We start from the raw sequence: 23,748 nt of genomic DNA on the forward strand, positions 1-23,748 counted from the left end.
ACAGCATGGTGAGCTTTCACCCAACAAATAGCTGTTAATAATCCTTTCTCTCCCCTTTCCTGTAAACGTGATAAAATTAATTCCCATAACTGCACATTTGAAAGAGGTTCTCCAGAAGCAGAAATAAATCCTCTCCTATTCCATTTTCTCAGATGCTCATTAACAGATGAAAATATATAATGTGAATCTGTAAAAATAGTCACAAGCACTTCTGCACAATGCAGCAATACCCATGAAACTGCACATAGTTCAGCTCCTTGTGCAGACAATTCTATTGGTAATGAAAACTGCTCACATCTGAGAATTTGATCATCTGAATTGTATTGAATAGCAGCAAACCATGGACTTGCTTTTGTACAGGACCCATCTGTAAACCAAAAATCTCCTTCAACTAGAGGTTCATTAGATAGAACAACTTTATCAGGTAATGGCAAAGCCGTGATTCCAAAAGTATGTGGAAGCACAACTGCTCCCTCTAGCAGATCCTGGAGAAAATTAAATTTAGATGCATTTGTAATAGTCCTATGTAACACTGTAGAATTCAATAATATGGCTGAATATTTCCCAAGCCTAGAAGCAGAAAAGGAAATATGAGTATCTCCCATAAGTGTTTTAACTGCATGAGAAGTATGTAATATAATTGGAATACCTGGCACATGTGACTGCAATTTACATATAGCATCAGCGCAAGCTACAATACCTAACTCACAGTCAGAAAATCCTTGTTCTACCACTCCAAAAGTGCCAGAAAAATAAGCAATGGGAGTAATGTTCTCATGCTGAGATGCTGCTGCTGTCCACCCGTCCGAACCCTGATATACCCATAAATCAACTGGGCAATTTAAATCAACCAGAGCCAAACTAGGAGCATTTAATACTGACTGCACTAAGTCCTGCAATATTTCCAAATCTTGTTCAGTCAAAATCAATTTATCATCACTAGCTGGGCTGCCTTTAAGATGTCGTCTCAGTGTCTTGCTTTTGGTACTAAAAGTTGGAATCCACAATCTACAGAAATTTAACAAACCTAATAAACCTCTTAACTGTTTCACTGTTTGAGGAACTGCCAATTCTGACACTTGTTCATGCAGTGCACAACCAATGCTCTTACCCTCTATTCCTAGATTCAATCCTAGAAATGAAACTTGTAACTGACAGATTTGTGCTTTGTCAGAATTCACTTTATATCCAGCCTGTGCTAATGTATGCAAAAGCATTTCAGTTGCTTTCATGCATGCAGACCGCGTAGATGCTGACAATAACAAGTCATCCACGTGCTGGATCAGTGACACTCCCACTGGAAGTTGAGTACGCACTGCCTGAAGATCTTTAGACAAAATTTTAGAAAAAATAGACGGACTTTCTACATACCCTTGAGGTATTCTAGCCCACTGATAACTCTGCTTATCATATTGGAAAGCAGTTAACTCCATACTTTGCCAAGCCAGCGGCACACAATAATATGCATTTGCCAAATCTAAAACAGTGTACCATTTTCCCAATGGCTCAGTTTGTAAAATAGTAGCTGGATTTGTAACATTAGGATATTCTACCACTACCATTTCATTAAGTGCATGTAAGTCTTGCACTAATCTCCATTTCCCTGAAGGTTTCAAAATTGGGAACAAAGGGGTATTAAATGGCGAACCACTAGGCTCTATTATCCCATGTTTCAGAAGAGATGCAATTTCTGGCTTGATTCCTTCTTGTGCTTCTCTAGATAAAGGATACTGACTACGCTTAGAGCCCATATAACCTACTTTCAATTGGATTTTCACAGAATCTATACTCTGCACTTTACCATACGGATCATTCTCAGTTGCCCACACTGACTCAGGCACATTAGGGAATTGTTCCTTTCTGTGTGTTATATTAACAAACTGTCTTGCTAAATGTAGTGCTGAGGAGTTTGGTGCAAATGAGAGTTCTATTTCTAAGGCTTGTAACAAATCCCTTCCTAGCAGATTTACTGGACATTCTGGAGCATACAAAAACTGACTCATCACTTCTTTTCCTTCTAACTGCACACTAGTTTTTTCTGTTCTCTGTACTAGCTTATTCTGTCCATTAAATCCTATAGTACAGATAGTTTCATCTGACAATGCAACTCCCTCAGGAAGTCTGGTAATCACAGATTTGGTTGCCCCTGAATCCAATAAAAAAGTATACGGTTGTTTATTTATATGTATTGTCAACATGGGATCTGCTATTCCTGCCCTAATTTGCACCACCCCTAAAAGTCATTGATTATACCCATTTCCTGCTCTGTACCTCTGAATCTCATTTACAGGATCCCAGTGAGGGAATCCTCCTTGTCTCCCTCTACCACCAGTACTGTTACTATCAGGATTAGCTCTGCATTCATATGCATAATGCCCAAATTTGCCACAGAACCAGCAGTCTATGCCTACTCTTCTATCAGGTCCAATCCCAGCACCTTATGACAGACTCCCGTACATTCCTCGTCCACCTATCCCTCTCCTGCCTCGCAACATCCCTCTACCACGGATGTTATTTCCTCTAGCTGTAATTACTGCACCTATCAATTGATTCTGGGGGTAACCTACATTACACCCATCCTGCCCATTGTAGCAGTAATGAATAGGCATCAGACAGCAGCATTCATGGCAGGCAGGAGGAGGGAAGGCAAAGAGGGCAAAGAGGCTTTGTCCTCCCGAGCCTCTTCCTTTTATTGTACATTCATACAAAGGCAGATGATGTGTCATTACATGATTGGCTACTTTCCCATAGCAACAGAAGAGTCATTACACCATTGGCTTTGGCTCAGGGGGTGTGCACGGATCATATCATTGGCTGCTGAAATCTATACCTCCTGACTTTGTCCTGCCTCTGACTAGGGAACACCCAGCCCTTCTTTCAGGCTAGGCCAGAGAAATACATGAAGTCAGGTATCCTCTCCTAGGCAGAGACTTAAGCACAAGTGATGCTTTTATTCAGGCAAATGTCAGGGAGAAGGGAAGTTAGTGTTTAACCCTGATGAAATGGCTTGCTGGCAAGCGCATATTTCCCACATCTCACCCTTTCTGTTTAGGGCAGCTCAGTAAAGCTTTAGACCCTTACTGAAATCTGTTATGTCTTGGTATGGGTTGGAAATAGGGGAAGAGGGATTATGGAGAGAAGAAAGCTGATTCGACGTGGTGTGCCAGCTGTCGATGAGCTTCTGAATCTCCATATCACCCAGAGCTGGTGCAGGTGGTGTGCCAACTCTGCAGGGCTCGTGATTCCCTATTAGGCATCTTACAAGACATCTTTGTATCCGGGCTGAGAGCAAGGTTTCAATATGGATATGAGGTTTGGGTATGCACTGAATACAGCATCACAGGCAAATAATTAAGACAATTACAGTAATTATAATAGAAATCACCCCTTTTGAGACCAGAAATATCAGGGAGTCAGGACCATAGCCAGTCCCATGGAGAAGTTGGTATTCTGTCTGAAAGTGGTGCATCAGCAACCATGGTTTCTATCTGCTCTATGGTATGTGTGAGGTTTGCTTTATAGTCTGATATGTACACACAGCAATGAGATCCAATTAATGCACAAACACCACCCTTTAAGGCTAAAATGGTTTCTAATGTTAAAGCTAAAATAGTGTCTAAGGTATAGCTGTTCTGTAATGCTACTTCTCTAATCTGAGAGACTTCTGTTGTGAGTAGTTTTAATGCATGGACTGTCTGATTAAATATGGCAGTCGTCCAGTTAGCTAGGATGTGTAAGTCTCTGTAATTCATATCTGTCCCCATTGGAGGAAACAGGCTTCTAGCTATCTGAGTTTCTGTAAACTTTTCTATGGGATTATTTATCACCTCCCTTTTGTTACAGAGCCTTGCTTTGGGTAAATTTTTGACTGCATAGTATGAGGGGAGGATGTAGCCTAAAGTGCATCTGTCTCTCCATCTTGGGGAAATGTACATATATGCTCTACGCCCACATAACATCCATATGTTTCCTAACAGATTAGTGGACATGTCATTGGTTATCATTTGGGCTATATAACTACAAAAGGTAAATCCTTCATCCCCTCTATACTTTCTGTACCTGCTTGGGTCTCCCACTGCACATCCTGTAATCTGCCAATTGCATACATATATGTGGTATAATTTTGTAAGTGTTCAGTGATTAATACAAAGGTTCAGTTACAATATGGATATTTCCCATCTGAATTCCCTTTCCCATCCCCTGTATCATAGTCCCAACAAAGAGCGGCAGTCTCTTGAATACAGCTACCAATGTGTAGTATGGTATTACCACTGGAGAAGTAATGAAAACCTCTCTGTAAAGGATAATTAGTCCATACTGTAAGGTTAAATGGTACAGCATGCATCAGTAGTTCTCCGCAGGCTTGGGTTGGCATGTGTGTGCAGATCCAACAGTCTGTTCGATTCAACAGGTGTGAAAAGTTCTGTGCATCGAGGATGTACATATTGTTCTGTCAGAGTCCTTGTTCTGAAATCGCCATAGCTGGAGAAATAAGGCAAAGGAGGAGGATGCAGAACACAATTGTTAATGAGTTGGCATTCAGGCAAGAAAAAGCGGCTAATAAGTTCTCTGGAGTTTTCTCAAGGCCTTGCTGTTCTAAGAGTTGTGCAGATTGGTTGGATAGGGCCTTGATCTGTCTCCAGGTCATGTGGTGCTGCTTTTTGCAAGGAGACCGGTCTCTGTCCTTCTGAGGGCTGTGGAGGCTCAGGGAGAAGTTTGGGGATCGGGTCCTGTAGACCTGGACACCTTTCCATCTTTCCACAGCTTGATACCTGTGGAAGCAAGCAGAGAAACATATCCTCGTTCCCCATTTTAAGGGAACGGGACCGTACCAGACATTAAATATTCTATACAAAACTGATGGCTGTGGGTGACTAACCCTAGTCCCATAATGATTACTCATGGCTGTGGTCTTAAATTTATTTTAAGTGATTTAAAACAATACTTTGTTCAGCCAATCCTGTTTAGGGGAAAATCCAGGGGCAATCCCCCTTTTTTCTTTTTGTTTGGTCCAGAGCTCTTAAGGGTATGATTTGCTCTCTCCACAATGGCTTGCCCTGTGGTGTTGTAGGGGATGCCAAATAAGTATTTAATGTTCAATTATTGACAAAATTCATGTAAAGGAATGGCTGCAGTAAGCAGAGCCATTTTTAGTTTTCAGAACATAGGGTAGGCCCATTATCAAGAATTTTTTATGCAGTGATCAATTTTCATTCAGTAAAATAGCAATAAATGTAAATTAATCGTTTAAAGGAAAAGTCATTTGCAGTAAGCAGAATCAAATGACAAGTATATTAGACATTACATTAAACATATGTTACACAAGACTGACATATATTCATTCATCTTGCAAATATTAATTTACACAAAACTGACACATATTCATCCATCCTGCAAATATTTCTTGCATCAAGACAGACAACAGATAACACATAATATGAGCTAAAAATCTTATCAAAAAGTTATCAAAAACAAAATTAGATCAAGGATCAAAAATCAAAAGTCAAAAGGCGTTAGAAAAATGTTTGAAAATGTTAAAATAAACTGCAAAGTGTCCATCTTCACATCTCCTCATGGCAGTGTCAATCTGGAAAATATTAAAAACTGGCATACAGCAAAAAATTACTAAGGTAAGGATTAAAGTGAAATTCTTACTTTTTTAACCTTGAAGAAATCAATTCTATGATTCAATTTAATAAAATCAATTTGGATTTGCAAGAAAAGGCTTGGGAGGGATTGCTTTAGATGTAGCAACCTCTGTCAGTAAAAATTTTAAGGTTCAGAATTCTGTATAAATTTGTGAAAAAGAAAATAAAACTGAAGTGTCCTTAATACAGAAGGTCTGTAGGCCTGAAAAATAAAAACTATTATACAACAGAATTATTAAAACAATAATATAATATAACTTGTAGAATAACATAGCGCCTCCTAGTGGAGACCTCATCATTACATTATAGATTGCAACTATTGTTCCAGGTTGCAATCAATAATACTCTGAGCTTAAATTCAATGTGGAATATCAGAATAGAATTTCTTCTTATAATTATTAGAATAGGAAATTAAACACGCTGTTTGCTCAGCTCTGTCTGCTGCATGCTAAAGTTTGAAAGTATTAAAAGATTAATAACAGATGAAGGGCTAGTGTAGGGAAAAGATTTGGATCAGCAGGATATCTGAACTGTCTCGTGCCCCCCTTTGAAAGCTGCAAGCACAGTTAAAGAAAAGTATTAGTTATAACAAATATAGAAAAGTTATAACAAATATATAAACTAGAGAGAGAAACTGCAGGACTAAGTCCAGTTTGTTTTTTTTTTTTTTTTCTTTTCAAAGGTTCTCCCTCCCTCCCCCATGAGTGGCTAGCAAGAGTTACAGAAAAAGGGGGGGAGGAGCAGTGTTTCTCAAAAGAAAAGAACTACACCCAAGGAGTTAATCCTTCAGTCAATAGGAACTTAAAGATTTACTTTGTTTAACAATAGATACCATCAACCACAGACAATGGCTTGGCAAGGACTGATTCCTTGCAGACAGACACCATTCCAATCCACTTTTGTCCTGAAGGTAGAATCACAGTAGCAATTCAAACTATAAACTTAAATCTTAGAGAAATGGAGTCATTTTAAATGTGAGCCAAATAAACTTTGCAAAAGAGAAATTTTCACATGTAATTTACACAGAATATTATTCAAATCTCAGTACAGTTTTAACATAAGCTCTGCATACACTTTGTGTGGGGGAAATACTCTCAGAGTATGCAGATGTTTTGTAACTGAATTCAAATAGGAATAGAAACCATTTTTTCCAAATCTGTACTGTTTGTAAAGGGAAACCATTTTTTCCAAATTTGTACTGTTTGTAAAGGGAAACCATTTTTTCCTTTTCATAGTGATATTTTCTTTGCTTGTAACGCAGGAGTCTAATTAAATCATTTTTTTCATATTGATATTTTCTTTGCTTGTAACGCAGGAGTCTAATTAAATCTTTTTTTTCATAATGATATGCTGATTTCTTTGAAGACCTGTGGGCATAGCCACTGCTCATGGCACTCAACTCTATTGCTGCCACACCTAGTTCTTTGTTTCTTTCTGTAATGGAAAAGGCTTGAATCCCTTTCAATAATTCCTCTCTTGTGAGATTTCCATGTTCTAGGTGAAATCCCATGGTGGTTGGTGGGGGAAGGGCTTGCAGGCAAGATGGAGGAAGGCTAGTTTTTCTGACCTCAGTGTTTTCTATTTCCTGGGGCATTTTCTCTGAGGTGGATGCAGAGGAAGCCACAGGAGCCATGTGAGTGTGTGTCCCCAGATGTTCTATTTCATTTTCTGTCCCCTTTGTTCATGGTTCTTTTCTGGGATGGGGAAGGCTTGAAGTCCTTCTAATAATTCTGTTTCTGTAAGGTTTTCTTTCTGCAGTTTCTGCTGAAATTCAATGCTAATCGCCCCACCCAGGCCAGGTGGTGGCTCTATTGTTCTCAAGGACTGCTTTTCTGAAGAAATGGGGAAGGTGTGAACTAGTTTGGGTGTGGTTATGGAGAGCTGATACAAAGAATTTGCTGGCTCTGAGGAAGACTGAGAAGATGGGGGAAGGGTATGTCTGCCTGCTTCTAAAAGCACATGGTTTGAAACTGCTGTTTTTAAACCTTTTTTTTTCTTTGCATTCGATGGCTTCTGTACATTTTTGCCAGGTTAATCTTAGATTTATGGGAGCTCTGGGAGCCGTATGAAGATAATTGCCGATTGAAATCCAATTCTGGGTATTTAGAGTTCCAGACTCCATGGAATACCAAGGGCAACGGCAAGCTATTTCACTTATTAATTTTTCTAAGTCCCCCAGGCTGACTTGCGCTATTTTTCTTCTGGTGATGAAATAATGATTATTAATGATCTGCTGCAGCTGTCTGGCATGTAGCCGCTGCTGTACAGTCAAACCATTACCCATGCTTACGGGTGTGGGGAACAAACTTGCAAAGAAATACTTTTAAAAATTACTAAGAAGTACTTTTTTTTAAAATATATTTACGATTGCAAAGCTGTTGAACGGTACGTACCTTGGCTATGTCCAGCCGAAATAAGCATGGAGTTTATCATCACGGTCGGGCTCACCACATGTAGCAGTAATGAATAGGCATCAGACAGCAGCATTCATGGCAGGCAGGAGGAGGGAAGGCAAAGAGGGCAAAGAGGCTTTGTCCTCCCGAGCCTCTTCCTTTTATTGTACATTCATACAAAGGCAGATGATGTGTCATTACATGATTGGCTACTTTCCCATAGCAACAGAAGAGTCATTACACCATTGGCTTTGGCTCAGGGGGTGTGCACGGATCATATCATTGGCTGCTGAAATCTATACCTCCTGACTTTGTCCTGCCTCTGACTAGGGAACACCCAGCCCTTCTTTCAGGCTAGGCCAGAGAAATACATGAAGTCAGGTATCCTCTCCTAGGCAGAGACTTAAGCACAAGTGATGCTTTTATTCAGGCAAATGTCAGGGAGAAGGGAAGTTAGTGTTTAACCCTGATGAAATGGCTTGCTGGCAAGCGCATATTTCCCACAGCCCATATTGTACTTCTGACACCAATTCCTTATCTGAACATGCTTTAACTCCTTCTGTCACCTTATTTGTCTCTTCCTCTTTTTGTTTTTTCAGCTGTTCAATCTGAAGAGAGCATAACTTAGTTTGGATTTTAGTCAAATCATCAGCTCCTTTAATTTTCTCCCTAACATACAAATCACCATAATGGCATATATTAAGGAACATTTCTGGCCATAATTTACTTTCCAAACCTACTACAAGATCTAATTTTTGTTGTACACCTTTTGGTAAAGTTTTCCTTAATGCTTGATAAAACAGAGGTAACATTCCAAGCTGATCAAATGGCTGTTCCATCTGCCTAAACCAGTCTTCCTGCATTGCTTGTACATGCAGTCTGATATCAGTTGTCCCATCCCATACACGTGACATAAGGGTTGATAAATCTCTTTGTGTAGGGAAGTTTTGCCTTAAAGCTTCCCAGACATTCTGACGAAAATGATTAAAAGGATTACCATCATATTCTGAATTAGCTAATGTAATTTCCCTTATTCTAGCCTGTCTAAACAATGCATCTACATCCATTCCAGGCAGTCTAGCTAATAATGCTTTTATGTCTCCAATGGCTAACGTCAATCCACTAGTTAATTTTTCAAAATCACAAATCCATGCCCCTGCACCTTTGGTTAACGGTGGCAATTGCAGGATTAAATTAGTCAGATCAGTGAATTGCCATGGCGTGTACAGAGGGAGAACCTGACCTCTCTCATTAGGTCTCCCTAGCAACAGGGGATACTGTGTAGCTTCAGCTCCTGCTTGTTTTTCATATTTCTCCCATACCATTAAGCCAGCATTCATATATTGATCATCCCAATCAGGATCCCCATAAGGACCTCTAATACACTGGCGGGCTACATTCATATCTCTGGAAGATAAAGAACCCTGTCTTGGATACAGGGACATACCTCCTCTCCTATCCTCAGTCCATCTAGATAACCTATCCACCCATAAATCCACATAATAACGACTAGCTTCTCTCTCAGCCACTATTTCTTTTGGTGTCTGTTTACACACACTCTGGACTAACATAAGCAGATCCCCATTTCCATCTCTACAGGCTTTCTCTTCATCCATTCCTTCGTGTCTAATTACACATCCCTGGGTTTTACATTGCCTGGGTGGCTGTTGTCTAGGAAAATAATTTCCTATCTTGATCTGTTTTGTTTTAACCTTTTCCCTTACGCTTTTATCCTCTCCCTCCATGATGATATCACTGTCCCCTTTTTGCTCTACGCTTTCAGATATTGGAAGCGTAAGCAGCTCTCCAAACCTTTTTCTTAACTCATCTACAGTTAAACCTGATTGCACAGTATTGGATGGATGCATTAACCCCTTCAAAATGCAAGTCATCTCCTGCCATCCTTCCTGTAATTCTACCTGAGGAGGGACAAGTCCCTCTGCTGGCTGCAGTGCCACCGGTGCTGCCTCTGACACAGAAGCAGGAGAAACGACTTCTGGCAGAGAAGCTGCAAGAGCACTGGTGGACTGAGATTGCCCAGACATACCCTCTCCTGAATTATCAATAACCGATAATGGAGTCACTGGGAGAGGATCTAACTGCAATGGTTTATAACTGGAGCTACTTCTTTTGGATCCACAGGTCCTAACTCCGTAGGCATAGTATATAATGGAAAATGCCCTAAATTAACCTCTGGCAGTGCTGGGTATAATCCTGAATAACTAGAGGCAGGGAGCATGGAATTCTCTGGTGCATACGGTGGCGGCCTCTTATCCCCCTCAGTATCTTTACTAACAGAATCTCTCTGCCTATACCATAAATCAAATACTTGCAAATGTTTATCTAAAGATTTCCCTTTCTTTGAATCTCTAATATATTTAAGCAAATTTAACAGCACAGAAGATTGTAATGAGCCAATATGTGGCCACACAAAATCCGAATATGCTTTAGACGGCTTCATCCATTTACTATGATGTTGTTTAATTTCTTTAACATTAAGGGGATTTGCATCTAAAACTAACTCTAAAGGAGTTTTCATATCGTCCACTAGATGGCACCCCTATACCACAATATACTTAACCCACACTATTACAAAAAATATATAGCTTATACCCCTCTTTTTTTTTTTTTTATGTTCTGCAAATATGATATATAGAGCTTCAAAATATAGATAAAAGAATTGAAATTCCAATGATGTTAAACTCAAAAGAATTGAGTTAGCATCAGTCCATCGTCGGAAAGCAATTTAGAATGCAAAGATGTACAGGTCAGCCAAGAGGACTGAAGGGAAAACAAAGTCAGAAAGGAAAAAACCCTAACTTAAACAAAATACCTGACTTAAGGTTGAACATACAATCACTATACACTGTACATGTGCACACACAAACACGCAAATAATAGAAAATATATATACATATAATAACAAAACATTGTATACTCACAGATTTCTTTTTGAAAATTAATTTTTACATACGTACAGAACTGGAACCAGAAACACAGAACCTCCAGCGCAGCGCAAAAAACTTCGTTAAGCCTCTTCTCTGAGCTCAAATGTCTTCCGGGTAAATTCCTCCAGACCCCTTAAGCCTGGGAACACGTCCTTCGGACTTAAAGCCAAATTAAATGTCCGAGAACATAGTGTATAATTGAGTTCTGTCCACCAGAATCCAACTGAACACTTCACCAAAAAATAATAATAGCAACAGCTATTAATGTCCCTATCATGCTGTCGCCAAAAATGTCTAAATATTAGACTTTCATAAGACGCTTGTCAGCACATTTTCAAACAAAGATATGACTCAGAATTTAATTAGAACCAATATAAATTTAATATTTCATATCTTTGGAAGCACAGTTGTGAACCTTGCGAGACAGGCAGATCATCACTGTGTCTTCCAATCTCTAGTACAAGCTGTTATTTTATATGTTTAACCCATACATAGAAAATGCTTGTGAGAGGATCATTCACCAATTTGACAGTGTCATAACCTAACCTCCTCTTAACCTGAAAAACAATCCCCTCCCACCTTAAAAATTCCTTTGTCAACATGGCTTTGATGCATTGTTTTCTTGTGATCTTCTGTGTTTTGTAAATACATATATTTGTGTTTTGTTGTTGGTTCCAAGCCTTTAATTAGTCTTGACCTCCGGGAATCTTCAGTTCACCTGGCTTCTGTCAGTCGAGATAGGAATCTGTGAGAACCAAGCTTGTATTATGGTTTCTGTGAGAACCAAGCTTGTATTATGGTTTAGATATTGCCATTGATGACCTCCTGGCCTTTAATTATAGGCTTTGCAGAACTTACAGGTTTCCCAGATCTTCCACATTCTTGAATCTGAGGTCAGTCAGAAGTTCACTGTATCCCAGCAGTGTCAGTGTGAAGCAGCCTGCTAAGGATTCTGGGAATGGCTAAATGAACCAAAGTTCTGAACCAAGATCTTCATTATATCAGAACATACATAAGAACATAAGAAATTGCCATGCTGGATCAGACCAAGGGTCCATCAAGTCCAGTATCCTGTTTCCAACAGAGGCCAAACCAGGCCACAAGAACCTGGCAATTACCCAAACACCAAGAAGATCCCATGCTACTGATGAAATTAATAGCAGTGGCTATTCCTTAAGTAAACTTGATTAATAGCAGTTAATGGAATTCTCCTCCAAGAACTTATCCAAACCTTTTATGAACCCAGCTACACTCACTGCACTAACCACATCCTCTGGCAACAAATTCCAGAGCTTAATTGTGCATTGAGTGAAAAAGAATTTTCTCCGATTAGTCTCAAATGTGCTACTTGCTAACTTCATGGAATGCCCCCTAGTCCTTCTATTATCTGAAAGTGTAAATAACCAATTCACATCTACCCATTCAAGACCTCTCATGATCTTAAAGACCTCTATCATATCCCCCCTCAGCTGTCTCTTCTCCAAGCTGAACAGCCCTAACCTGTTCAGCCTTTCCTCATAGGGGTGTTGTTCCATCCCCTTTATCATTTTGGTTGCCCTTCTCTGTACCTTCTCCATTGCAACTATATCTTTTTTGACTTGCGGTGACCAGAATTGTACACAGTATTCAAGGTGCAGTCTCACCATGGTGCGATATAGAGGCATTATGACATTTTCCGTTTTATTAACCATTCCCTTCCTAATAATTCCTAACATTCTGTTTGCTTTTTTGACTGTGGAGCTCCTGAAAACCAGACTGGCTGGGTGGTCACCAGGAACTGGGTTAAGAACCACTGTTTTTTCAGATGAACAATTCAGGCACCAATAATTGCCTTTCTGGTAAAAGCACAGTGTCCCAATCTTGTGTAGCCAAAGCAGTGGCGTAGCCAGAATTGATTTTTTTGGGTGGGCACAAGGTTAACATGGGTGGGCTGTAGGCATGCAGGTCTACTAGTTGTTTTTTTACTGATAAATAATGCCAAATTATGCAGCATAGCATTCACATCTACGCCTAAGTATGAGGTTTACTTAATGATACAAACATAATTCACGGTGATTTGTGGTACTTTAGCCTTCTTATTATTACGATTTTATACACGGCTCCTACCTGTCCATAAATTTTGAGAGAGCGGTTGTGTTGCTTATATTTAAATTGCTAACATCTCAAAATATAGATATATATTTTTACCTTTGTTGTCTGATCTTTGTATTTTTCTAATCAGTTGGTCCTGGTCTCTTTTTCCCATTTTTTCCCTTATAGCTCATTTCCTAATTCCTTTTCAGTGTCTTTCTTCTATTACTGTCTTCTTCCCTTCCACACACACACACACACACACACATACACGCTTTCTCTCACAGACTCCCTCTCACACACTCAAGCTGTCACTCTCATATGCTCTCCCCCCCCCCCCCCACAAGCTCACATTCAAGTTCTCACTTTCTCACCCCTCCCCAGGCTTATATTCTTATGCACACACAGACGCACATCCAGGCACCCATTCTCACCCACACACATAAACCCAGACTCCCATTCTCACCCACACATATTCAAGCTCCCATTCTCATCCATACATATACACATTTAAGGTACTATTCTCACCCACACATACACACATTCAAGCACCCATTCTTATCCACATATTCAAGCTTCCATTCTCACCCACCCACACAAACCCAGGCTCTCATTCTCACCCATATATACACACATTCAAGCTCCCATTCTCACCCACCCACAAACCCAGGCTCCCTTTCTCAACCACACATACACACATTCGAGCTCCCATTCACCCACATATTCAAGCTTCCATTCTCACCCACATACACACCCAGGCTCCAGTTTTCACCCACACACACTCCCATTCTCATCCACACATACACATTCAAGCACGTGCACAGCTTCCGCTTTCTCCCCCAGAGCAGGAAGATCAGCTGCCTCTCCTGCTGCCACCGGCCTCCTGCTATCTTCGGGCGTCGGGCCATACTGCCCGCCGAACTTCCTGTCGGGGGGGGGGGGGAGCGGAAGCGCAGCGCACAACGTCCGCTTCCTCCCTCCCCCCCCCCAAGCAGGAAGTTCGGCGGGCAGTACGGCCCGAAGCCCGAAGATAGCAGGAGGCCGGTGGCAGCAGGAGAGGCAGCTGATCTTCCTGCTTTGGGGGAGAAAGCGGAAGCTGCGCGCGGCGCTTCCACTCCCCCCCCCCCCCCCCCCCCCCCCCCCCGAACAGGAAGACCGGTTGGCCGTACGGCCGCAGCAGCGCTTCCCCATGTGTGCCGTGATGGCGCGCAAGGCGTGGGTTCTCTTGTTCGCTGTCGCGGGGATGGGATCCCGCGACAGCCTTGCAGTTCCGGTGCCAGTTGGGTGGGCCTGGGTCTAAGTTGGGTGGGCACCTGCCCACCCAGGCCCACCCGTGGCTACGCCACTGAGCCAAAGTACTTATAGTTGTTTTGTTATTTGTAATCTTTATTACTATGATAAATAAGCCTTTTGTTTTTCCAGGTGTAAAGCCCTGCAAATCCATACTGTGAACATATTTTCTGTACACAGGGAATTCTAATTCACAGTGGGTCTATATCACATGATTTGTCATGGCCATAACGCTTTGTTATTCAATTGGACCCTGCTCTGACATTAAAACAAAGACACTGACAAACTGATGTTATCTCGCTTCTTTGCAGGTTCGTTCAAGATCAGCAGTTGCTGCCCGCTTCGTTACAAATGCAGCCAATTACGTGTAGCCCAGTCATAGCTCCTCCACCGCCCCCTGCATTCACGCCCTCGGTGATGATCCCACACGCCACCTTCTCTTCCCAGCAGACTCACCCCACAGTTCATTTGCACTCTCGTCAGCAGCCGCAGCAGCAACAGCAGCAACAGCAGCAGCAGCAGCTCTACCTTCAGGTAAGTCAGTAAGAGAGCATTCTGACAGAATTACCATTAATATTATGCTATCCTTCACTCTCTCTGCTGGACATATGACACAGGTGTGTTTATACTGCTAACACTGTAGTTTATAATTGCAATTTCTCCTTCAGACATATCCAAAAACATTGTGAAGCTGTCATCTCCCACTTGTAGAGGGTCTTCCAATAAAAAAATTTTTAATGTTTAACTTTAGAGCATTTTTCTCTTCTTGGTCAGTTCAGGGCTGGTGCTAGCTTTTTTGCTGCCCTGTACAAAAAATTACTGGACTGGGCTGCCCTCCCTGAACCCCCAATTCATTCAGTGCTTGTCCTGGGCCTATCAAATAAAGCCCAGCTACATCCTGCAATCTACATTTTTAAAAACTGACACATCCCCATCCCCTGCCCAGAACCCATGGATAAGGAAGTGAATTAGGTACCCTAGGCAAACCTTACAGCCTTCCAGACACCCCCCACCCCCACCCCCACACACACACTTCCACAACCTTTACAGACACACACATAATTAAATTATGCATTTATAACACATTGTATATGAAAAAGAACATTCAAGAGTCCAGTCTTCTGAGGCAAAAATATCACTTATAATATGCATATTATATTTACGTGCACTCACTCCTGTGGTGCCAACCAGAAAACTCTGCAAAAAAGGCACTTGGAGCTCTTATGGAATTAGACTTTTTGTAATGCGTATTGGATGTGAGCTTGGCCCACAGAGTGCCCCTAGTCTTTCTATTATCCGAAAGAGTAAAAAACCGATTCACATCTTCCAGTTCTAGACCTCTCATGATTTTAAACACCTCTATCATATCCCCCCTCAGCCATCTCTTCTCCAAGCTGAAAAGTCCTAACCTCTTTAGTCTTTCCTCATAGGGGAGCTGTTCTATTCCCTTTATCATTTTGGTCGCCCTTCTCTGTACCTTCTCCATCGCAATTATATCTTTTTTGAGATGCGGTGACCAGAATTGTACACAGTATTCAAGGTGCAGTCTCACCATGGAGCAATACAGAGGCATTATGACATTTTCCGTTTTATTCACCATTCCCTTTCTAATAATTCCCAACATTCTGTTTGCTTTTTTGACTGCCGCAGCACACTGAACCGACAATTTCAATGTGTTATCCACTATGACGCCTAGATCTCTTTCTTGGGTAGTAGCACCTAATATGGAACCTAGCATTGTGTAACTATAGCATGGATTATTTTTCCCTATATGCATCACCTTGCCCTTGTCCACATTAAATTTCATCTGCCATTTTGATGCCCAATTTTCCAGCCTCACAAGGTCTTCCTGCAGTTTATCACAATCTGCTTGTAATTTAACTACTCTGTATCATCTGCAAATTTGATTACCTCACTTGTCGTATTTCTTTCCCGATAAAGTTTATCAGTTTTATGGTAATTACCATGTTTTATGGTCAAGCATACTTTGCTAGCCGAAAGATCAAGGCTTTCTGCCTTTGACACGGAGAATTTATACTAAAATTACCGAGCAATGCCTATTTGGGATTATTGATTAAACAAGTAATAATTAGAGATGTGAATCGGAACTGGAATCAGTTCGGACCCCCCGCTGGACCACCAGGGGCTTTTGGCAAATCTTGGGGGACCCTCCTGACCCCCACAAGACTTGCCAAAAGTCCAGCGGGGGTCCGGGAGTAACCTCCTGCACTCGGACCGTCGGCTGCCAGTATTCAAAATGGCGCCGATAGCCTTTGCCCTTACTATGTCACAGGGGCTACCGGTGCCATTGGTCAGCCCCTGTCACATGGTAGGAGCACAAGATGGCGCCGGCCATCCAGTGCTCCTACCATGTGACAGAGTCCGGCCAATGGCACGGATACCCTGTCACATGGTAAGGGCAAAGGGCCATCGGTGCCATTTTGATTAGTGGCAGCCGACGGCCCGGGAGCGGGAGATCGCTCCAGGGACCCCCACTGGACCACCAGGTACCTGTAAAAAGTTTTTTGGGGGGTCGGGAGGATGGGGGAAGCTAAGGGATTAGTTTTAAAGGGTCGGGGTGGATTTAGGGGTTATTTTTGTGTGCCGTTTTTCCCGCCCTCCCCCAAAATGATGAGAACCCCCACAATCAATATCGTGGAGTTTTTCCTATCGTTTTGGGGGAGCCCCCGATTTCTGACGATTTTGAAAATATCGTCCGATATTTTCAATCGTCCGAAGCCCGATTCACATCACTAGTAATAATAAAGTAGGACTTAACAGAAAAAAAAGAATGATATTCAGGTAGTACTGCTTTTTTATACTTCATGTTTATAGTGTGACCAGAAATTACAGGAGCTACGGTCAAGTTTAAATATAAGGAGAACTTAATTTGGTTATTCTGACCTATAGAGAAAAATATTGAGAACTGAAATGTAAAAGTGTATTTTCTTTTTTTGCAGATACCAGCAGCAGAATCAATCCAAGGGGGGCAGACGCAGCGTATTTTCCAGCAATCTCATATTCCACAGCAGAATACCATGAGCTATTTCCTCCATCCACAACAGCCAAACCAGACCAGCAATCTGCCAGACCTGCCACAAATGCAGTTACCATGATGCCAGGGAAGAAGAAACGAAAACGAATGAGCTATAAATGGTACAGCAGGAGGGATGTGAAGCAAAAGACTGCAAAGTGCAGACAGCACATACCCCATAGGCCTGCCTGGTGAGGGGTAGTCCAGAGGAAAATGGGAGGAAGAGAATTTGTCAAAGAACAAGATGGCAACAGTTGTTTTGTAATGGTTAAAGTGACATTGTTTGATTATGTCCACTGTATAATACTATACAGCAGTAACTCTGGATGCAGCAGTCTGGACAAGAACTCTGTTTTCCAGGCACAATAAATAGAACAGGTGTAAGATGAGAGATATTTCTTGATCTTGGAACACACTATCTCCCAAAGCTGATTTATATAAAAAGAACCTACTAAAGCAGTGTTTCCCAACCCTGCCCTGGAAGCACATCTAACCAATCTGGCCTTGGGGATACCTGCAATAAATATGCATAGACTTGCATATATTGGAAACCCAGCATATACAAACCTATCTGTTACATATTCATTGTGGTATGCCTCCAGTGCAGGATTGGGAAACACTGGAGTAGAGACTTGAATCAACACCTGCTTAGGTATAAAACTTACTACAGACATATGCAGTCTGATGAATAGAGGATTGCCTCTGTGTCTCACATAGAGCAGCTTTGGTTACAAGCCATATATATACAGAGCTTAGTTCTAAAGTGTTAGTATTCTCTGAAACTGGAATACAGATGTCTATATGTTGATGTCTTAATAAGCAGGCCAGCATAAACCTTTAAAATTACAAATTGTCTTTTTTTGTAGACTGATGAACGGATTTTTTTTTTGTATTGAAATTCACTGTGAATTGACAATCTACCTTTGAAACACTAAAGTTTAATCAGCTGGATTCAGGATAACACTGATAATTTAGATACTGTAATTGTCCTGCACCTGAATGCAACTCACCTTGTGCTACTAATGAAAAAGGAGTGAGCTAAAAATCCAAAAATATCCTTTGTTTAGTTGGAGATAATGTACCTAGATCCCATAATTTTATTTCAGCTAATTCAATATTATGTTGCTAATTAATGTAACACCAGGCTTGCCTCAGTTTCTTACTATTCCTAAATCAGCTTCAGTCAAAACCAGGAAAAAACTGTGGCATGATTATTCTGTTTATATTAAGCAGGTAGTTTAACATCCTCAATTTTTGTTAGCTATGTGTTTTGTAGGGAATGGGTAAAAACTGCAAGCATTTACAGTGCTATGCTTCTGTAGCTTCCAGTCCAATGACAATACTTTTGAGTTAAGCACACTTCAGAACACAGAGATTGACACAAGCCGTAGTACGCATGGAAGAGGGAGAACACGAATCAAGTATCCTCCCCATATGTCCAGTAATAGGTTTTCTTTCTTTTACTGCTCCCATCCAGTTTTATCCTCTGTGTACCTGCAGACACAAGGGATATTTCAAGACAATAGAGTTAGTGATAAATTGTTATTTTTGTAAATTGTAGTTCTTTTAATTGTTTGTTGTATATTTATGAACGAAATATTTATTCTTCAGTGGGTATATAATCAGGTGTCCTACTGTTTGTATCTTTCCAAAGGAAATGTCTTATTTAATTTCTAGGCATTTAGAAACTGTGTTAAATATTGGAAACGTAAGATTCCAGATGAGAAGGTAATTTATACAATTACTATAATCTTTTTAAGACAAGGTAACAGTCTTTACCTAAAGAGAACCGAATGTTTTCATCTTAAGTCTAATTCACAAAGCAATAACACTTAAGCAAAAAAAGGGCTTTTCCAAATGTGTCCCAACTTGTGGATAAAGAGTTCTGCGCTTATGTCGCCTGTCACTATAAATGTTGACTCTCATCTCACTTTGTGGCTGCTGTGGATTCTAGGCTCCTGCTGGTAGCTGTATCTTACTGGTTCTACAGTCTCAACTCCAGGTACCAAAAAGTTAAGGGATAGATTTTCAGAGGGTTACGCGTGTAACCCCCGAAAACCTACCCCAACCCCCCTGCGCGCGCCGAGCCTATCTTGCACAGGCTTCCGCCGCGCGCAAAGCCCCGGGATGCGTGTAAGTCCTGGGGCTTTCCTGGGGGAAGGGGGCGTGTCGCGACCAGTGCGTCATCAGGGGGCGTGTCGGGGGCGTGACGCAGCCGGCGCGTCATCCAGGGCATTCTGGGGGCATGGACTCGGCCTCCGGACCAGCCCCCAGACCGGAACATTGCGCGCGGCATCTGGCCCAGCGCACGCAAAGTTACACCTGCCTCGAGCAGGCGGAACTTGTTCAACAAAGGTAGAGGGGGGTGTAGATAGGGCCGGGGGGGTGGGTTAGGCAGGGGAAGGGAGGGGAAGGTGGGGGGAGGCCGAAGGAAAGTTCCCTCCGAGGCCGCTCCGATTTCGGAGCGGCCTCGGAGGGAACGGAGGCAGGTTGCGCGGCTCGGTGTGCGCAGGCTGCCGATTTTGGGCAGCCTTGGCACGCCGACCCCGGATTTTAATGGATACGCGCGTATCTATTGAAATCCCGCGTACTCTTGTTCGCGCCTGGTGCGCGAACAAAAGTACGCGTGTGCACAAATTTATAAAATCTACCCCTAACTGTATATCATGATCGCTCAGCAAATCTAAAATGTACAAGTTTTCCAGCTAAATTATACAGTGAGAGGGTAAAATGGACATGGCCTGTTATAAAATTATCCACCCATTGTGCAAGTAAATTTATGCATTATGTCCTGTACATGCATAAGTTTTCCCAGACTGAATGGAGGCATTCCTAGGGGCAGGGCTGGGAAGAGATTTGCAATTACTTGCATACTTTTGCATTTGCAAAAATATGTGCATACATTTTTCTGAAAACCTTCTGCATACAAATTGGCCAGCATAATTGTGTGGGGGTGGTTTTGGGTGGGATAATTTTTAAAGCAAATAATATTGATTTTCCATTTCCTAGAGGTTTTAGTGCCCTCAGAGACAGGTTTTACTCTAGGGTGGCCACCTGTTAACAAGTGAGAGAATCCTCTTTTTAGTTTACTTTCCAAGTTATCCACATGGGTTGAAAAACTGGGTCGGGTGTGCCTGTTTCAAATCTGGAGCCAGGTGGTCCATTCTGCTTTACACTGCCTTTTGACTTCCAGTATGTGCCTTGACCTTTGCTTCGGGACTCAAGCTTCTGTAAGTTAGCACATAAAGCTCACTGGGGTGGAGATGGTTTCCATGACAGAGTCCTCGTAAGCAGCTATGGTCAATTGTGGGCAGTTAGATGGTCTTAGCTCAGAATCTGCTGTATCTGTTTTTCCTTTTACAGTACAAAAGTGCATTTATGCTGATGCTTGGCTTTCACATACACTGCAAAAGCATCTGTATGGTATTTATTTCCATAAAATAAGTTTAAAGAGTTCCTTCTTGAAGACCTGTAAGTCTTAGTCTGTTCTTAAGTTTCCATACTTTTCTGATTTTGTCCCAGGTCATAAGCTCACATTTCCTTCACAGTTAAATTATTCAAACTATACCTTTGTGATTTTGAATTTTCATGTATATCCCAAAGACAAACAGGCAACCTCTTTTGGTATATTAATGCTGTTTTAACTATAAACTTACAGGGTAATTTTAAATGCGCGTGCCCCCATAAAGGCGCATGTCAGCATGCGAGTGGAGAGATGCCGCTTTTACGCACTTGTATGCAGGCAGATTTTAAAACATGGCCATGCAAGGGGAAAAAACAGTTTTTTCCAAGTAGTCCACCAGTTAGCCCAGTTCATAGAGGTTTTCCAGACCCCTCTGATTCTTCATCCTGCAAGTCCCCCACCAAAACCCTGAACTGTCACGCTGTGCTAACTGCCCTAAAAATCGCAATCTCCAGACTTGCTCCTCGTCAGGACCAGAAGTAAAGATTCATGGGTAACAAGCCGGCGCGCGCCATGGTCAGCTTATTTAAAATGCGGATTTGTGCGCTTAAGTCTTGGCCTCGCCGCATGCCCCGCCCCCTTCTTCTTGATGCGCGAATGGGCATGAACGCGCTTACTTCGCAGCTTCTTAAAATGCACGTTGCTCGTGCAATGCCCGCATACGTGCATATGTGGGCATTTTTGTGCGAGCAACACTTTTAAAATCGACCCGTTTGTGAGTATAATTATGGCTTGTAAAATTGTTCAAAAATAAACTACAATAATCCAGGGAGGGCAAAAATCTTAGAAAGCACATTATAGTCTAGCAGTTTGCAATCCTAGCCAGCCTGCACAGGGGAAGGCTTTGTTCAGAAATGTAATTCCAAATCTTTGAAAGAAAAAAGTGTTTGTGCCAGATCCCACACATGCCTGACATTTTCTTAAAATAAATCTAATAGTAAAATAAGATTGCGTAGCCTATTGGTTTGCTATACAAGCAGTCTTTGACCACCACCTCTGCAAGCCAGTCAAACATCCACTATTGCAGGGCTTCCCAAACCTGTCCTGGGCACCCCACAGCCAGTCGGGTTTTCAGGATATCCACAATGAATATGCATGAGATACATTTGCATGCCATGGAGACTCCGTATATGCAAACGCATCTCATGCATATTCATTGTGGATATCCTGAAAACTCGACTAGCTGTGAGGTCCCCAGGACAGGTTTGGGAAGCCCTGCACTATTGTACATGTAGCAAGTTTTGGCTGCAGTGGAGGGAGGATCTACACCAAAACACAGCTCTTTTGCAGGAGTTTCCAGTGCCCATCTTTGAGGTATGCAAACTGGCCTGAGTTTCTAGATGTGTCCACAATGAATGCACATCAGCTATATTCTACATGGACACGGTGCAAACTTCTGATTTATTAACACCAACAAGTACAAATATCATATGCCATTACAGCAAAGCAGAGTACAGCATTGTAATGACTGCAGCAAGTAGCAATATGAGAATAAGGAAATCAAATGGTGTCAGAATAAAAAAAAAGAGTGCAGGCAAGCTTAAGGCAAGCATAGTCGCCAGTTTAGGGTGAGGTAAAACAAGGAATGCCCTTGGCTGTAAACATGCAGCTAGGCAGAAATACACAGCGGCAAAATGAAGAACTTAGTCTTGTAAGCCACCTAGCACATCAGAAAATACTGGGAACACGAGCAGTGCTGAAGTACAGGCTTCAGAACGGGGTCCTTACTGCAAGCAGCAGACCTTGCACTTTCACTCTGTGTTTTAGACAATCACTGAGAAATGTAATGTCATTGTGTACTTATTCAGGTTCATTTTCATTTATTTCAGTCTTGTTTCGTTGTGTCTGTTGTGTTGCAAATCATTTTGAATTGTGTAATTTTGTAGAATGTAATAAATTTGTTTGGACTATTAGGCTGGAGCTTCCACTGAGAAGGGCCAAAGCTCAGGGACAACTGTCATATAACGCTGTCCCATGGCACTGTAAGAATGGCATTGCCTTGCACCTTATGTACTAGCATTTCTCCAGAATAGTTCTCAGACAGATTTTGATTTTGGTTCTTGAAACCATGGTGTTTTTACTACTACAGTGTAACTAAGCCAAATTGCTTCGCTCAGATTTTGAGAAGCTAAAACAAATACAGAGGCTTGCTAGATTCTTTTGAAGCATAAAAGGTAATCAAATCCAGCCCCCTTACAATACAGGAAGCTTTAATTAAGCCTTGCACTTTCAGTATATTTCTACAGAAAAAGTTTGGCTGGCTAGAAAACCCAAGTGTATATATTGTAATATATTGCTGTAAAAACTGAGAAATGAATATTGTTTTTTATATGATGTCCAATGTTGCTATGTTGATGAATGTTCCTATTCTATAAAGTATTTTGTAAAGAATAAAGAAAGTGTTGTGTCTCATGAAGACAGGCAATTTGATTTTTTTTTTTCTTGTCTGGAATAAATGTCCTTGCACATCTATTGATGCAATCTGCTGCATCCTTACAAGCTTTAACAGATTGTACATAACTATTTTGAAAGAAAATAAAAGTATACTTTGAAAACCTCTTACAAAGCATCTTCTTCTTTGAACTTTCTTTGCTGTCCTTGGTGAAAGAATAGAAGCGTGAAATTAGCACAATACTGTCATTTAAAAAAATGTATTAGGACTACTGCAAATTTTCTTTACTGTAATAAAACATTGGCAGTAGTCCTCTTTCAAAGGCCGCCTACCCACAATCACAGTGTTGCATATAAAGTTACCTACCTATTGTGCTTCTCTGTAGGATGTTTTTCTATCAAGATCTGCTGCATAGGCATGACAGAGGCATGGGAGACCCAAAAGTATCACAGTATTACAGCAGTATCACAGTATTACAGCAGATGACAGAAGAAAAAGACCAACCAACCC

At 41.5% G+C, this 23,748-nt stretch overlaps 2 protein-coding genes across 3 annotated transcripts in view; one reads left to right on the top strand and one right to left on the bottom strand.

Annotated features, from left to right (window-relative positions):
• The window catches only part of LOC115094477 (neuronal PAS domain-containing protein 2-like), a 192,158-nt gene extending 174,133 nt beyond the window's left edge, over window positions 1-18,025 (top strand). For both annotated transcript variants that reach the window (XM_029607573.1, XM_029607572.1), the window contains exons 19-20: window positions 14,661-14,883; window positions 17,310-18,025. In XM_029607573.1, coding sequence (XP_029463433.1) covers window positions 14,661-14,883; window positions 17,310-17,465 — 379 coding nt within the window. In that variant the 3' untranslated portion in view covers window positions 17,466-18,025. The remainder of the gene's footprint in view (window positions 1-14,660; window positions 14,884-17,309) is intronic.
• A 737-nt stretch (window positions 18,026-18,762) lies between these two features.
• The window catches only part of TBC1D8B (TBC1 domain family member 8B), a 508,282-nt gene continuing 503,296 nt past the window's right edge, over window positions 18,763-23,748 (bottom strand). The window contains exon 21 of the mRNA XM_029607571.1: window positions 18,763-18,877. Within this exon, the coding sequence (XP_029463431.1) occupies window positions 18,863-18,877 (15 nt within the window). The 3' untranslated portion in view covers window positions 18,763-18,862. The remainder of the gene's footprint in view (window positions 18,878-23,748) is intronic.

Source organism: Rhinatrema bivittatum, chromosome 6 (assembly GCF_901001135.1).
Source record: "Rhinatrema bivittatum chromosome 6, aRhiBiv1.1, whole genome shotgun sequence".
Lineage (NCBI taxonomy): Eukaryota > Metazoa > Chordata > Amphibia > Gymnophiona > Rhinatrematidae > Rhinatrema > Rhinatrema bivittatum.